Genomic DNA, 17,538 nt, shown 5'->3' on the forward strand with positions numbered 1-17,538 from the left:
ACTCGAAAGAGTACCCAGTAATTTTCTTAGCATCTCAAAATTAACATCATCAACTATTATGAATAATTTAGGGTGGAGGAGAGATGAGAGGAAAATATGATGGGCTTCAAAGCCAGAAGTAGGTAATACCATCTCACAGGCACTGAAATGAACTGCAGTTCAAATTAAATACTCGTATAATTTTACTGATTCTAATGAAATAATTCGAGATGTGAGGTATTGCTTTGACTCATCTAATTTATATTGAAGCCCTAATACTCTAAACTACATACCAGCTTCTCTTAAAATATTTATAGATGCAAAGTTGTACCTAAATCTCTGCTCTTTGTAGCACTCAAAATGCAAACTGGAATCTCTAATAGTAACAGTAATAGTCACCAAAACAAATTTTAAACATAGACAAGCTATGAAGATAAATAGAAAACAGTGAACGCTAGATTCTGAAATCATGATTACATTTTTATTTTTTAGTGTTTAATTACATGTCACATTACTGATTTTCTTGAACATCCCATCTCAATATCTATTTAGTATGGAAAAGCCTAGAATTCAGCATTTTCCTCCCATCACTGAAGCCACTACCTGTTGCCATCAAGCTACTTACTGCCTTAGTCACAATACCTTTTAACACGCTGTCGAAAACATAGTTGTGCAGAAATTTAAAGTGTATTTCCAGTGTCATTAGTTTCATTGACATAATTTAAAACAGAAAGCCTAGTTACAGAATGGGTTAAACACTGCAGAATGAAGAAGCTGCAAGCCACAATCAAATGAAACAGCAAGCCACATGTCCAGAAGTGCCTGTGGGCATGCTTTGTCTAAGACACATGCCACAGCAGAATAGCAATTTAGTACATATGCAAGATAACCACATACAGCTGAATCATATCTTCAAATGACATAAGGGGTTCAATACCATCCTCACAGCACTAAAGGCACCAGGTCTGTGGATATCCCTGCGAGGATGGGATTCTCACCGTGCTTTTTCAAAAACGAGGTTTTGTCACACTTGGCTCAAGTAACAACTTCATTACCCCCAGTGACACCATGGCACACCATTGTGAAGATTTAAAATTCATAATCATTTAAGTGTAGTAGTGATACCAGCTGTCATGGCAAAACAGACAGAAAGAGAACTGAGAGCACACTGCTGGGAAGAACATAGGAAATCAAACAAAACCAGAGCCTGCTACACTACATGTATTTAATGTATGGGGAATATGACATTGCCAAGCAGCAAGGAGAACAACAGCAGACATTGCCAGTAGTTGATGACAACAGCACATGGAAATACACTTTTTTGGAAGCTATGATCATTGTACCTCAACAGAACACTAGGCTGTCTGATTTCAGTGCCCCACTCTCCTCCAGTTTTGTTACAGTACATAACTATATTTGACATCAAACCATGGGCTAGGTACTTCACACACGGGCCATGAAAATGCTGATGATGTGCCGTGTAAAATGTACAACAAAATGCAATGTACTAGCAAGTTTTAAAAATGGTGGAGCTGACAAGGGAGAGTAAACAGAAAAGCCTATTGATTTAACTTACTTCAAACAGTTGCCCAAAATATGTACCATCACTAGTTTGAATTCAGTATTTACACTAAACACAGATTCGTTCTGAAAAAGCAAGACAAGTACTTACTCTTAATTCTCTTGCATTTAGAGCATGTTCAGGAATAAAGTTTTGCACATGTCATTCTGGCTAATTAGAGTGTAAAACTACATAAACCTGTAATATATATATGCCACTTATATATGAACATTAATTTTCTATTACAGGTTATAAAGGGGAATATATCTTACTAGTACATAAAGATAACACAAATGTTACAAGAAAAAAGATAATTGCAAAATCACAGTGTTGAACTACAGTTAATAAGTTAGATCAAACTTTACATCCTGTATGCTCAAAAGAAAACTACACTTTTATTTTCCAGAATAAAAAAAAAATAAAAATACACAAACCACCACTTCTCCTAAACTAAATATTAAAACTCCATCTAATTTTATATGTGTAAACCTACGTTTGCTGCATTGTATGCACACCAGGACACCAAACACCCACAGTTACTGTTCAATCACATTCCAGGAATTTCAGGGCAGCATCGTGGATCTGGAGCATTAACCCAAGGAACACTCAGGCACACCTCCACCCCTTCCAAGGACACACCAACTCCCACTGAGGTTCTCATCCTCAGCTGCCAACTTCCACTCTGCCAGGAACTCAGTAACATATATTGCTATTTATTTTTCTTCTGAATGCAGTGTATCTGTAAAATCTACACTTTATAAGGCCGTTAATGCCAGCTGTAGGCAGCTATTGATTAGTCTGATTGAGCTGTGTTCCAGTAAAACACCATGCTACAACACTGAAGATTGAATGCCCAACTATCTGAAAATTTCACTACATCAAAAAAAATTATACAGACAATTTTCATTAATATGACAGCATTCAATCAGGGAAAATAAACTTTAATAATCTGATTCATGTGCCTAACAAAGAAAACAAAGCGTGATCACCAGATCAAACATAGACAAACCTATGCACACTGATTTCTCTCTGAAACAAAAATCACATGCTGCAGATTCTGGCAACTCAACAGAGTCGACATTTGCATGATGTGCTCACAAATTAAGACAATATAATTTGGAAAACAGACAATGCTGTTACAGCTCAGACACCCTGTAACAGTGCATTCTGTTACCCTGCACCACGACATTCCCAGCTCCTGCCTCAGCACTCACCAACTCTTCCTTCTACAGGCACGTGAAACAAGATATGGGTTCTCAAGTTCAGCTGCAAAGTCCAACTTAAGAGAGAGGTCAGAGGTGGCTGCCTAATCACCTCTGCTCTCTTCCAGCAGGAACCCTTAATCCACTGGTAAAAAAGCAATGGCAAGGATGCATTAACACAAACTGCCTGAGCATCCTTAACAGACATGTACTGAGGACATGCCACAAAGGACGTGTTCTCCACCAGCCCAAAAAAGCTTTTATGTCTCCTGGGCTGCTGCAGAAATGAAAAATAGCAGTTTGTGGAGAAGGGTTTGACCTGTGTTCTCTCGTAGAAAAACCTCTACTGTTAAAATACATCATGACAAGCTGTGCCAGAGCTCTAAAAATCTCCACGTACTGTCACCGTCTACCTGCTTCACCTTCTGCTTCACCATGATGCAACAGGGCAAATCACCCTTCAGAGCACATGTTAGAGGTACAGCCCAGGCAAACAACCACCTGAACTATTCATGTTAAATTAATAAACTTATTAATAAAAAATATTTAGCTTCTTAAAGAGGAAAACATGTCATTTGATAAACTAGTGTCTCTCCTCAGCATTTGAATTCTGGAGTTGGTGTTCTTTATTTTTTTTCCACTTTTAAATTTTTTATTTAGGATGTCATTATGCAATCTTTTTATGTGTACCAAATCAATCTTCAGGGATAAGTAAATTCCTCCAGGAAAAAAAAAAAAGCTATAACATTTTCATTAGGATATGGACTGCTTTTTAACAATATTTGACTATTTTTTCCTATTCAGCAACAATTCTGTCAAGACTGCATGCTGAAAGACTCATATTTACTGCCATCTTATATGCTATACATTTATTTTTGTTTCAAGAAAATTTTTCTTAAGTATTTATTAACAGAACTACTTAAATATCAGACTACCCCTATGTTCTTGAGTTCTACATTATCTTTTAAGGTTGTCAGATTTCATCCTGTTTACAACTAGTCAAATCAGTGATTGCCATACTGGAGAGATCACTAGATGTAGTAAGTTGCTCTTACTAGAGATGTACTGTAAGAAAATTAAAACCCAAGACAAAACGTCTCTGCCAAAAGCCCAAGAGCATTGCAGTTATTAGGAGGAAAAGAAGTATTTTAAGAAGCATTTGTGAAAACTTGTCACAGCATTTCCATTTAAAATAGAACAACCAAATACATGAACCTAAGTTCATATTGAAGAGTTTTCATCCTGAGTAAAAAGTGAGATATTCCCCCCTCAATGGCTCCATTTTTAACCCTGTGCAGCAATTAACAGCATCACTTCAACTTTTTTGAAGTTATTTTGGCCTAAAAAAACAACTAAAAGTGACAGCCAAAATTTACCATCATCACTGGGTTTGAAATCTTGTGAAATCTTGGATCTCAGGGCAAATTCTAGATAATCAAAACAACCTGTAATATTTCAATATATTTCTTCCTTCATACATCAGTGAAAGGTAGGAAAAAAACTTCAAACTCCTGAAGCCATTTCAAAAGGCTGTGCTTTGTTAATTTTTAACTGATTAAAAGCACTGACAATACTATTTTAATTTGACATTTTTAGAAAGTCTTAATTTTAAACCTATTCATCAACACAGAAACAGTAGCTGGCAAATTGTTATGTAAAGGGTTTGGGGTGGAAAAGAGCAGTTCCAGCTTTGTTTACTACTTTTCAGGCCATCAGGAACAGAAGGAGAAAAAGCTTCATTTTCTATTATTTGAGGTGAATCCATTAGCTCGGTTAAAAAAAAGAAAAAAGAAAAAAAAAAAAGTATCACAGGTCAAAAGAACAAAATGACACACAAAATCCATTGCCAAACTGGCTGTCGGTTGGATGCACAAGAGCAATGCTAAACAACTGTGGTATGGAGACAAAATATGCTTTCTTTGGGACACTTTTACAATAAGTTATTTAAGCCTTGTGAACAGCCTTGCCTTGCACCCACCCCTCACACATTAATGAAAACAAAGGGGGCCCATTTACATTGTAACCCCGCAGTGGGGTTAAGCATGTGACCTTAAAGTATGGTGCTCTTGTGCTCAGTGGAAAGGTTCTTGACAATATAAACAAGAATTACTGCTGTTAGAGAAAGGGAAGACAATTAAAAACAATCTAGGATGCATGTTGTACAGCTGTTCAAGTTACAGCTACGGCTGACCCCTAAAGATGCTACAGGTTTCACTTCAGAAACTTGGGACATTTTAGTTTTATTAAAGTAATCCTTCAACAAAAAGTGACTTTGTATGAAAAACATGAGGTTTTATATGAGTAACACAGTGAAAATTGTGTATTGCTGGCAAAACATGCCATTGCTGCAGTTAAAAAGACATTGTGGTCTGCACATCTCTTTCCAATACTTAAGCTTGCCAACAGCTGAGCAAGAAGGAAATCTCTGTAATGAATGGTAAGAGAACCTGTTGAGAGAAAAAACACTGTTCTTGAAACAAATGAGACTTTGACAGGTCAAATGACAATCAAATCTGTTTGACAGACCTTTGTACCCAGGCGAAAAAAACCCCAACTGGGTGATTTCAGCAAAACTCGGCAGGCGCAGTGGCCCAAATTAGATCAAATTGCAGGACCAAACAGCCACAACATTTTTTTAAGCTTAATTTTGGATACCAGTGATTCCAAATGCAATAAAGACAGACTGCAATTATGGTCAGTAGTTTCTTTAAACATGCCTACAAATTTTCTAATAACCAAGAAAATACTTAAATTTTAAAGAGAAAATGATAGAACAATCTTTTTTTTTTCCCCCATCAGTCGCTAAAACTAATTGTCCTAATACTGTCCTTTAAAAAATAGGGTTAGAGAGGAAAAACTTCTGAGAAAATAACAAAGATCTTGGCTAAGTTTCATAAAACCACAATTTTCCTGCCTGTTTGATCTTTGAACAGTCAGCATAAGCCACTGAAACTCCTCCACAAATGAAAGGCATTCATGGGAAGCCATCAGAAAGCATTGCTTGTCCTCTGGGACCCAGGACAATAAAAGAAAAGTTTGTGTCTGCCACGTGGGCCTGCAATTCAGCTTAAATGAACAAACCATTGCAATATCCTTGGGCTTTGTGAAAACGATACTTCCTACTTTTTTTGGAAGAAAGGAAGTCATATATAAACAGAACAAAGGGAAGAGGCAACACAAGTAGAGCCTCTCATAATAAATATTACAGTGAAAGTTTTGCTCATCAAACTAAGATTAAAAACATATTTTAATCTCCCAAGTTTTATGCCTTTGATGTATGTTCAAGAGGAAAGCTTATATATTTTGTAAGATTTACAACATTTCTAGTGGGAATAGCTTCGTATTTCAGGTTTTTTTCCCCCTCTTTCTGAAATTGAGAATGTATGGGGTTGATTCTATCCCTTAATGCTGTGTCATATCAAACACTTCTGTAGAGAACAGAAGTTAGGATGTCCTTTGGACATTCTTCCCCCACAAATAGGCTAGTGTTCTATTGAACAAAGCACTGCAAAGTCATTTTAATACTGTGATGGTAACCTATGCAACTTTGGTCTAGGAAAGCTGGCATTTTAAGAAGTGTATCAAAGTTCAAACACTTGCACTAAACTCCATAGCATAGAGAAGCACTAAATTGCATTTCCTTGTAGTGCTAAAATTAGGAGAATTAGGATATATAGCTTCAGGAGAAAGGATAGTAATTTATTATCTGTAATTTCACCACTTCATGCCCATAACAGTATGACATGGCACACGAAGCCTTAATTTTTAGAATTACAACACAAAAAGCATAAACCTTAGACATCAGGGGCTCCCTTTGTAACATCTTCTGTTGAGTTTTGCACGATTTTCTTGACCTCCCATACAACCTTTCTGAGCAGCTTTTCTTGTTCTTTCTTGACATAGCACCCATCGCCATGACAAAGGAACCTGCTCTTAAAATCACATTTTCTTGCTGCAACACAATCAAACAGCTGCTCATTCCCACAGCCTTAGGTGAAGGCAAAGCCAAATACATCAATGATCCCCTCAGATGGTATCAGGCAAAATAGGTGAAAGTTTCAGGGTAAGTAACAATGAAAAAGTGGCCAAGCAGGCTTTCCCTGGTCTTGCAATACTTTTAGCTTTGGTTTGCTACCAGTCATGAACTTTGGGGGGGCATCATCAGAAATTCTCAATTTTAGTTTCACAGACACAAAGTTGCAAGAGCAACGGTGAAACTTCCTGGAATTGTCATTTTAAGCAACTATTACAGTGAAGATAACTGTACTATATATTGGTAGGACCTAGTTTAACAATATTTAAGGAAGATCTGTGAACTTCAGAGAAATATGAAACTGCTGTGAAACTGTTATAAATGAAGTAAAAATAGTGGGTGGTAGACAGGTGTGTACCCAGGAGGTGGAAAGGAGAAAATGGGTAAAGGAGGAGGTGACAGAATCTTCCCAGAGCTGATAAAGACTCCTCTCTCCTCTGTGCCATTCCAAAGGTACCTGGACCACATAAATGTCTTTCCAGATCCTTTCCACATCTTTCCAAGCACTCCCAACCAGCCCATTTGATTCCAAAGACACATAAAAGAGAGATGCAGAAAGTTGTCCAGAAATGGCAACCTGCAGATAAAGGACAAAAAGAGGCAGAGATTTCAAGGACAGCAAGAACCCACCACCACAGATTTTCTTTCTTAAGGAAAATAAGTGAAATGCTGTAAGAGAAGAAGGGGATCTCCTACCAGAAAATTAATATAGATTTTAACTTAGGAACAGTCAATAAGAGATTATTTCAACACTATAGGAAAAACAACAATACATTTATAATCAGAAGTGCCAAAGCTGGAATTACACCAAAGAAACTTCAAGGAGCCTGACAGGGAACACAGGTGTCTTGTCAATAAATACTGTGCCAGAAGAAGGTTCAGGCACAACTTCTTTAGTCATTTGCCCAAAGCAAATAGCAAGCAAATGAAAGTGTGAGGAATAATAGAATTCTTGTCTCCTACTCTCTATTTCCCTTCATGTTGCCATATGGTATCCATATCTGGGAGGATAAGCAGTACTTTGTACCCTGGTGTTTCAGTTTTCATGACACTTTACAAGTCTCATTGCTCATTTCACCGCTTTCCACGAGCTACTCCTAATGACACCCAGCCATTGCTTCCTTTGCTTTCCTGTAAAAACAACACACTCAGGAAATAATGAATGTATATTTGTCTCCTTCAAGTAACTGCAGCTCCGCTTTAGCCATTTACTTTGCAATAAACTTTTTTAAGAGAGCTGCTTTTCTTCCCAATCAAAAAAAAAAAAAAAAAAGAAAAAGAAAGACAGAAAGACTGTATATCTTAAGGGTCACAATACACTAATTTTTAAAAAAAATATACAAATAACATCCCATAGCCTCACTTCTGAGCTATAACCTACATTAACTCCTCCACCTCAGCGAAGAAAAAATTAAATCACAATGCAACAAACTGAGCACTCCATAGTTAATTTTGACTTTTCAGCCCAAACAGAAATATCCAGTGACTGGTATAGTTCACAAAAAGGACTATCAAATTGCTTCTAATGGTGAGTTTCTACAAAGCATACTCTGCTAGAGGGAGTTACTTAAGAAGTAGTTGTGGAAACAAGAAAGAATTGGCCCAGAGAAGAGGAGTGTGAGCTTATTAACAACAGCACCCAAGTCCCAGCTGAAAGAAGCACCTGAAAAGGCAGAGCTGCTTTGTCCCCTCTGAGTGGGACCCAACCACGGGTCCAGGCTGAGCAGTTTCACTGGAAGGGAAAAGGAATCCTCCAGAACTGCAGGCCAGGACCATGAGCAGGTAGAAAATAAACCAGGGGTGAAAATGACTCACAAGGTAAATGTTTGGCAGGGAAATCTCTCTCTTATTCTTCCTCAGTGCCCAACCTGCTGCCTGGTCTATATGAGAAAATCCTGTATTTTTCTGCATGACAGCAGCCTCTGAAGCAGGTATCAAAACTTATGATTAAGAAGCAGAATTGAAGACTCAAAATTTTAAGATACTTTAAGTCAAGATAAGGCAAAGCTTTTGAAAACAAAATATTGTTCATAATCAATTAGGAGAAAGGAAAATCCTGGGAAATTTTAAGTTTTTCACCTCTCCCCAAACCCCAAGTTTTCATAGAATTTTAAAGTCTATTCCATTCACAAATCTTTGCAAATCCCTGGAAACTATCCTAAAGGCTAATTTTACCCTGTGATTAGAAAAATGTTTGCAATGTGTGCTACAACTTAGTCTAGGAGAGATATTCTAAATTTTTCACCTCAATATAATAAACTTGAATATGAAAAACATACACAGAAATAAAAGTTAGATTTTTTTCCTAACAATACAATAAAATTAATATAGCAAAGGGAAAAGATTCATCCCTGTTCATAAGAATTCATTCGCCCAGGGAATTTTTTCATCTGTCCTCTCCTTTACTTACCTAGACAGAAAATAGATTTTGCTAGCTATGTTTAATTTCCACAGCTGTCACTGTGATCTAAAACATTTATATTGGAGCAATCACATTTATCCTCAGGAAACCAGGAACTAGAGTACCAGTTCAAACACTGGACAGTCTATCTGCTATCTTCTGACCCCAGTGGTGTCTTAGATTTAGGAGATGTATGGTGTAAATAAGCAGCAAAGTATTTTCTGATTAAAATTTATTTGAAAAATACAATTAAACAGCAAAAATGCAATGAAACAGCAAAAGTTGACATGGTTTATATATGATTATTGACTGGGTTAGTACAAATGTAAGGCAAAAGTAGGTGTAAAATGAAAGCAGGATATAGTTAATATTTCTGGTGTAAATCTCTAAGCATTTTTAATATCTAGTAATATAACTATGGAACATATATTAATGTCTTTAATTTGAATGTCTAGTAATAAATTTAATTGTATAAATTCTGATTATGGAACTAGTCACAAAAAAGAGCATCACAGGCAACACATTCATAGCCTTACTATAGCCTTACTTGTAAGTCATGTTATTTACTTAAGCCCATTATGCAAATTTTCAAATTCTTGTTTTTAAAAAAAATTACAGCACTTCTACAAATATTTATGGTTCAACCCAAGAAAATAAATGGTTGTTTGTGATAAATGTAAGAAGGAATAAAAATATTTCAGCAAACTTTGAAATAGGACTATCAAAATTCTAAAGTATCATATATTTGTACAGAACATAATCTCCACTATAAAAACAGCTAAGGACATTGTTCTAGCTACACCAGCTAAATCAGCAAACAGCTTTCTCCATCTTTCATGAAGCAAATCTTATTTAGTAAGCTGGTTGTTATTATTCTCAGTTTTTAGTTGTCTGTTCTTTCAGTCTTGCTTGCTACCCACTAATTTATTTCCCTCCCCCATGCCTTTTTTTTTCTTTTTTAGTATTAGAATTGGATTTACACAAAACCAATAACAACTTTCAGTAAACACATATTCTTCTTTTAACCAGGCAGTTCATCACTTAAAATTTCCCACATACACACTATTGCAAATGTTCTATCTGCAGACTTTCAAGCTCGATGTTCTGAAAACATTGTGAGGCCATAACACAACCACTCCTTCAAGAAAGCTGATTCAGGACTATGTCAGCACACTAAAAACTATTTTTGTGACATATAAAGTGAAATTATACGTTCACACAGAACTCACATTTCTAACTAACTGTATCATTGATATTAGTAGGTTATATATTTAATATCCCCAGAGCAAGACCCTATTAAATGCTGCACAAAGTTTAAGAGATGAAAATTCAGATCATCATATTAGTACCTTCAGTTCTTTTAACCCTAGCATCCTTTGCATTTCCAAGACTCTTTATACTTCCATTATATTTATTCCTATTTCTTTCACTTGATTATTGTTACTCCCTCTCTTCTGCAACTTATTTCCTCCCAGTTTCTTGCTCTGCTCACAAAACCACTTTGACCTTTAATTCTGCCTCCTACCGAACTACTTCAAATGCTTTCAATACATTTTGTGGTGCCAGACTACTCACAAAAGTAGGAAAAACCCCCACATTTCTAAGCATAAATGAAACTATTAAAATGGAAGTGAAACATGAAAGGCACAAGGAATGAAGCCAGTGTAGTATTTAGTATTTCCACTAACCACAGGCCAGCAGTTGAATGGCAGTCAGCACTTCAGCAATCTTATAACAGAGAAATCATGTAGGAAGCCACAGTGCAGTGTGCAGCATTCCCCCTGGAGCATGTGCAGGAAAAAAAGCGCCCCTAAAATTTTAGCATGTCTGCTTTTTATCCCACAACATAGGAACTAATTGCCCTCAGTGTCTGAGCTGGATTCCTGGCATGCTGGAGCAGAACAAATACTACTTTCTCACCTATCCGTCACAGCAAACATGAAAGATTATGACAAAAACAAACCAGCCAATCTTAGCACCTCACTGAGCTCAGAGCAAAACACCAGGGAGCAGAGCAGAGAGAAAGCCAGCACACACAGACAGTGGAACAATCATCAAATGAGTGGCCAGACAGGAGCTACTGGCCTCTATGCTTCCACTCATTCAACCATCATCCTAGCTGCTGCAGAGCAGCATTAAAACACCCACAGGTGGGTACCGAGGTTAAGTGTTTAAGGATTACTACAATATGTTTCATCTTTCTGGCAGGCTGCAGGACTTCATCCAGCAGTTCAGGCATGAAGCCCATCCTGGTAACTGAGTTAAAACTGAGCTTTTACACCAGTGAACTCAGGTTTCAGCTCTGCAGAAGAGACACTGCTAACATTTGTTCAGACTAGTCTGATGCTGAATTCTCTTAAAGCAGCGAGTCAGGAGCAGTTATACCTCTACTGGAAAAGGCAGAGGGAGGCTTATCACACCCTGATGCAGCTTCCAGGGCTGGCATCATTTGAGCTGAGAACAATCCACAAGCTCAAAACACTGCCCCAACCAAACGAGCCACTGTCCTATTTTTGGTCTCCTAGCTTTATGGAATGTTTCCTTTGCTCTCTGACCATCTCCTCTCCTTGCATGCAGGTCCTGAACACTGCAGAGGGCTATGCTGCATCAACATCATTCTCCTCTAACTGGCTTGTTGCAGTTTCAGGCACTACAACAGAGGTTTTGGAGTGGAAAAAACACCAGTGAGGGAACTCTTGCAGGTCTTCCATCATGCCCACTCTTTTCCAGATTTGGAGTAGGTGGAATGGCCACAGCCTGAAGAAATCTCCAGGTGGAACATGCACCTCAGATTTGCAATTGAGGAATGGTCACCTTTCCAGAAGGGAGCAAAGCCAATGTCACAGCACTTTGGGGCACACTGGCAATGGCTGCAGGCCACTGTAAAGGCTTTGCAGGTGGACACAGCAACTCAGCACACCTGGACATACAACTGAATTCTGCTGGAGCTGCAGGAATGGTTACACAACCCCAGAAATGTGCAAAAAACAAAAGAGCAAAAATCCTTTGGTGGTTCCCTCTCAGTCAGCTCCAGCACTTTAAAGAACACAGCTGAGAAAAACACAAAAAAAACCCACGGTATTTTGAGAAAGGACAGAAATATTAGGGCAAGGGTAACTTCTGCACAGCCTTTGAAACAACTGAAGGCTTTCAATATAGCTCCTCAATTCTGAAACCACAATGATTAGGATACAGCTGGCAGCTGGACAAGAATCTCTGCAATATCTCCACATCACCTGAAATGACAGAGATATATTTATACCTCATAAAGTGTGTGTACACATACACAAATATATATGTACACACATTTATAATCTTTAATAAATCTTTCCAAAAAGGCTTAGAATGAGACACAGGTAGGTATCTACTTTTTCACAGGATTAAGTAGGGAGAATCTTCTTCCATGTGCTTTTTACTATGATTTTTTTTTCTGGTTATGAGATTTTCTTTATTTTTTAATGGAGGATTTCTGGAGGAGCTGTTCAGTGCAAAGAGAACTTATGTTCTAATGCCTACAGCTCCAACAGACTTGGGTCCTTAAGGAAGAAGCATGCTCCTCTTCTCTCCTCTCCTCACCCCAAATTGACTCAAAACTATTTTCATATAAAACAGAGAATGAAACAACCTTTAGGAAAAAAAAAAAAATCAAAGGAAAAAACCACTGAAAAACCCAAACTCCAAATAAAAGAATGTACCTTTGACCTCTGGTAATTCAAATAGAGTGTTAATCACCAAAGGATTAACACCCTCTGTATTATAAATAACATAACCAGTCATCAGGAAATTATAACACCCCATATAATCAAGAAACACTGAAGTCTATAATACAAGTATGCCCAAGCAGCAGGATGAGAAGTCCTAATATGAGAAACTTAACACATTGTATCAGTTAAGAGAGATTCTGCAAGTTCAGCCATTATGGAGGGCAGCTTAGTACTTAAAAAGGCAAATATTTTACCCTCCATGTGTGCACACGGCTGTATATACCTATATATATATGCATCCATGTGCCAAATAAAAACACAAAAAAAATTTCACAAGCCTTAACCATTATATGCATTTTTTTTAAATTTTAAAAAAATCTATGCATATATATTCTCCTTGGTTTTTTCTGAATGATTTTATGCATGTGGAATCAAACGAAAATATTTTCCAACATAATTTAAATAGCTTTCTGCATTCGACATGATTATTTTTTGCTTAAACAAAGATTATTTCTCCCTTATTTGATTATCACTTTCTTATTTTAAATGTAGTATTATTATAGCACAGAGGTATCAATTAAGAGAATTCTATCAAAAGACTATGAAAAAAAATCAAAGAAATCACTCCCCACAGTATTTGGTTTTGAAGAAGACACACAGCTACACCCTTATCTCCTGCCATCTTCCCCATAACCACTTCCCACTTGCAAAGCCTCTCCATCCTATTTTCTCTCAAACCACGCCACTCCTTTTTGTCTGAGAGCCTTTGCCATCCTTTCCTGCTTTTTCTCAACCTCCAAGCTTTTCCTGCCAAGCTCGTTTTCTATTCCCACTGTGCCCAAAGGTCCACTCCACCCACACAGGCTGTCTCAAGGTTGGAAGCAGTTCTGCACTGACTCCAGAGCTGCTGTCCCAGGGCTCCTCACTCACCTTGCCCTCAGTCCTGCCCTTCTGCCAAGAGAAGGCTCCCAAACCTCTTCCCATGGCTGCACTGGCACCCGCTGCCACCCTCCCCTTGGCCAGCTGCAGCTGCTCCCCTGATTGCTTCTTCCCCACCCCTCAGTATTTCAGAAACCTGCAGAGGTGAGGAAATAAATAACATTAACAAGCCAGGGGAAGGCAATGAGATGGTAAATAGAACTCAGCACTCAGTGTTCCCAGCTGTGCCTTGCTGATCAATCTCCTCTATCCACACAGAAGGGTCCCAATAGGATCCCAGTGTTTGCCCAAGAGGAAAATCAGAACTTTTCCTCAACACGGAGTACCTCGTGAAGAATAAAGAACAACTCATCTCAAGAAAGAACAACTGAGTTCAAATTACTCTTATTGGTAATAGTATTTTCTGCTAAGACTCAAAGACCAGTGGAGAAAAGATCCACATTCTCACAATCACACTGCTTTAGTTTTACTTCTTTCAAAGAACAATAAAAGAATGTAGAATCATGGAATCTGGTGACATATCTACCGACAGCCAAAGCTGGGATGAAAATGAGCAGCTCTGTCATGTATAAAAACCTTAAATTTAGATGGGGATAAAAAGAAGAGTAGACTTTCTCAGTTTGAGAAGCATTTAGAATCTAAACTGCACTAGAATTTCCCCTTTAAATCTTTAGGAAAAAGGACAAACTCCTCTAGCCCACTTCCTCCCATTGCAGAACAACTAGCAAATCTTATCATTTTCAAGCCCACTATAAAAATCTCCAACCTTGTGTCATTCCACAACTACGAGATACAGTTTCTAAATGAAATACACTTTAAAGCTGTACCATGAGAAAAAGCACAGCTTAATTAAGTTAACTAAGCTGATTAAGCCATGCTCTTTCACCTACTACAGGAAGTATTTAGCCCCAGAGCCATCCTAAAGGCACCTCGCACAGCATATGACATGTTTTCCAGAGATACTGTATATATTTAGTCACTGTGGAAGGGGAAAAAGCAAACACCCTATATGTCAGCATGCCAACAAAAGAACAGAAGAAGTACCAGCTGATAAAGCAGCTGTTTACATCTCATTCTTGTCTGGAAGGCAGGTATTACATTACAAGGGAATAGACAAAGTTAAAGAACAGTACCTCACCACCTCAGATCTGTTATAAAATAATTTAAGTAGGAACACATTCTCCAAAAATCCTGATCATTGATATTATTGCTAGGATCTTTGTAAGTTAGCATACAACTCAGACAAATTGAAAATGAAATAGATTACAGCAGCTTTATTTTAAAATAATTAAGAATAATCTTTCTCCTTTGTTGTATTTAAATGCATTTTTATCATTAAAAGAATTCTTTAAAAATTTCAATCCCTTAAAAATCTATAAAAGCAATTTCTAAAATAAAGACATAGCAGTATTCTTCTCTTGGCTTTTCCTGGTACAAGGCTGCTGCTCTGTGTCTCATAAAGATTTCTGGCAGAGTGAGAAAACCTGGTCAGTATCAGAGTCTTTCCTGGGACCTGTCTGCAGTGTCGACAAGCAGCTAAGCTGAATATTAATACACTCTCCATCATCAAAAGCTGTTGCATACCCAAAGGATGAAAAATATTTTAATCAGCTTTCAGCTTGTCTAGTAGAAGTCAGTTTATTCCTTTGGGATTACACATCTATGTGCTCAATTTTTGTCTTCTTGCTCTCTCTCCATACATATTACTTTTGAAACTAGCAGCAAAGAGCCTAAATCTGCTGTTTTGTTGGGAAAAGCCAGCTAATGCTGTGATTCAATTACAGTATTTTACATTAAAGAAGATGAAAAGCAAAGAAAAAACAGCCCTGTTATCAAGTTTTTTAACATTAGGATTTCTTAAAGGAACCGGTGAGACTTTTTTTTGTTTTCTTCAACATCCCCACAAATTTTAAGAGTTTTGATGACTGGTTCATCTGTTGTCTTACCATCTTTTCCTCTCCCCAGTAATTACTGCCAATTCACAATTCCTTTAGCATAACAACCACCAGTGGAAATGACCCATGAATACATAAATATTTTATAAGTATGTGTATCAAGTGTGTCCTACATGAAAACCAACATAAGATCAGTAATGGAGAAATGTTTTGAAGAGCCTTGACTGTACAAGTGCACCTGCATGGCAGCCCCTCCTTTCTCTGCTGTCCTTCCTCTGAGGGACAGCACCAGTCCCTGTAAGGTTGCATTCATGAAGAAAACACCTACAGGAGAAGACTTTTGAAAGTGAGAAATATTAAAATCTTAATTTTGTTTATTTTTAATGCTTTCAAAAGCATCACAACATTCTGGACTAGGACCTAGTCAGGAGTTTTGTTGGTCTTTGCTTTGAGCACCCACATAAATGCAACACAGAACTAATTTCATCTTGCCTCAGCCCTGCTTCCTGGGCATAGATCTATTACCACTGGACATGCAATCATGCTCTTTCCTCTTGCCCATAAGAGAAGACATGAAGAAATGTAAGGCTCTGCTGATTTTCAAATTTTCTATCCCCTCATGGAAGCCTGAAGAGTACAACCTCTGTGTGGTCCTACACAGCATCAGCATCAACTGCTTTGTACAGACTAATCTTAAAATAATTTTATCATCCATCAGCAACACAACCAATCATTACTTCTGAGCAAAAGAGTGAATTCTGTGGTCCTGCTACTGCAAATGAGTCACAAAAACTTCTTTTTCTTGAAATGGAAGCATGACATTGGACAGAAGGAAACCAACAGGATCACAATGAGTTAACTTCCTCTGCCATGTAAAAAAGTCTTCTAATTCAGTTATCCAAGCTGAGTCCCATCACAACATCACAAAACAATTGACCTTCTAGCTAGCTGGTGAAGCTCTAATCCATTAGCATGTAGGACACAGCTTGAAGATGGAGCTAAAATGTAATTATTAGCAGTGTGTATATGCATACATATATACACAGACACATAAAAATAATCACTTCAGTTTATTACACAAAGATATTGATCCCTAGGCAACTAGACAACATGAACTGATGCACTGTTCCCAGCTATTAACAGTGCACTTTGTGGATCATTGCATGCTAAGCACAGAGCTGGATTCATCTCCAGCACAGCTCCACTGCTGCCATTCCTGTCCCCCAGCAACAATCCAGCCTGTTTCATCATCCCCTGCATCCTTCTACTCTATTACAGAAATTCAGAATGAGTCCTATGAAAACTACTCTGATTGTGATAAACAACCACATTATTTTACTGGAATAATTTAAAAGATTTGCTACATTTAAACTTTATATTAGTGCCTCTGTTGTGAAAATTATATAGAGTTCAGATTGACTAGCAGTCCAAGGAAAACTGCCAAAATCTGATGTTCACTTGTAACATCTGAGAAAAGCCAGTAATTATCTTCCTACAGCAGAATAGTAAACATTATTATATCTACAGCTTCAGGATCATTAAGCAGAAGCATGTGTAGTGACAAACAGAAAGTGCAAAAAAGATCCACACAAAAGCTCCTGAGAACAAGACTTAGGAGCTGCCAGGAGACAATCAGGGTCAGCCAAAACACAGTAAGCTCTTTCTTAAACAGACAGAATTTGCCCATCTGACAAAAAATAACAAAAAATAATAAAAGCTCCTATGTGGCCCCTTCTACACTTTCCAGTCATGATATGGGGAGGCAGAAATTTGTCAGTTCCCTTCAAATGCAGGATGCCCTCTCCCTAGGACCTAGCCAATAAG

The 17,538-nt window shown here is 37.7% G+C and overlaps 1 protein-coding gene across 3 annotated transcripts in view; it reads right to left on the reverse strand.

The window, feature by feature from the left end:
• The window catches only part of FTO (FTO alpha-ketoglutarate dependent dioxygenase), a 215,521-nt gene that overhangs the window by 131,027 nt on the left and 66,956 nt on the right, over positions 1-17,538 (reverse strand). The window contains exon 8 of one of the 3 annotated variants that reach the window (XM_084215063.1): positions 5,088-5,189. The exons of the other annotated variants lie outside the window; for them this stretch is intronic. Coding sequence (XP_084071189.1) covers positions 5,133-5,189 — 57 coding nt within the window. The 3' untranslated portion in view covers positions 5,088-5,132. Of the gene's footprint in view, positions 1-5,087; positions 5,190-17,538 lie in introns of those variants that run through there. 3 annotated transcript variants of the gene reach the window in all.

This window comes from Fringilla coelebs (assembly GCF_963513975.1).
Source record: "Fringilla coelebs genome assembly, chromosome: 14".
NCBI classification, from domain to species: Eukaryota; Metazoa; Chordata; class Aves; order Passeriformes; family Fringillidae; genus Fringilla; species Fringilla coelebs.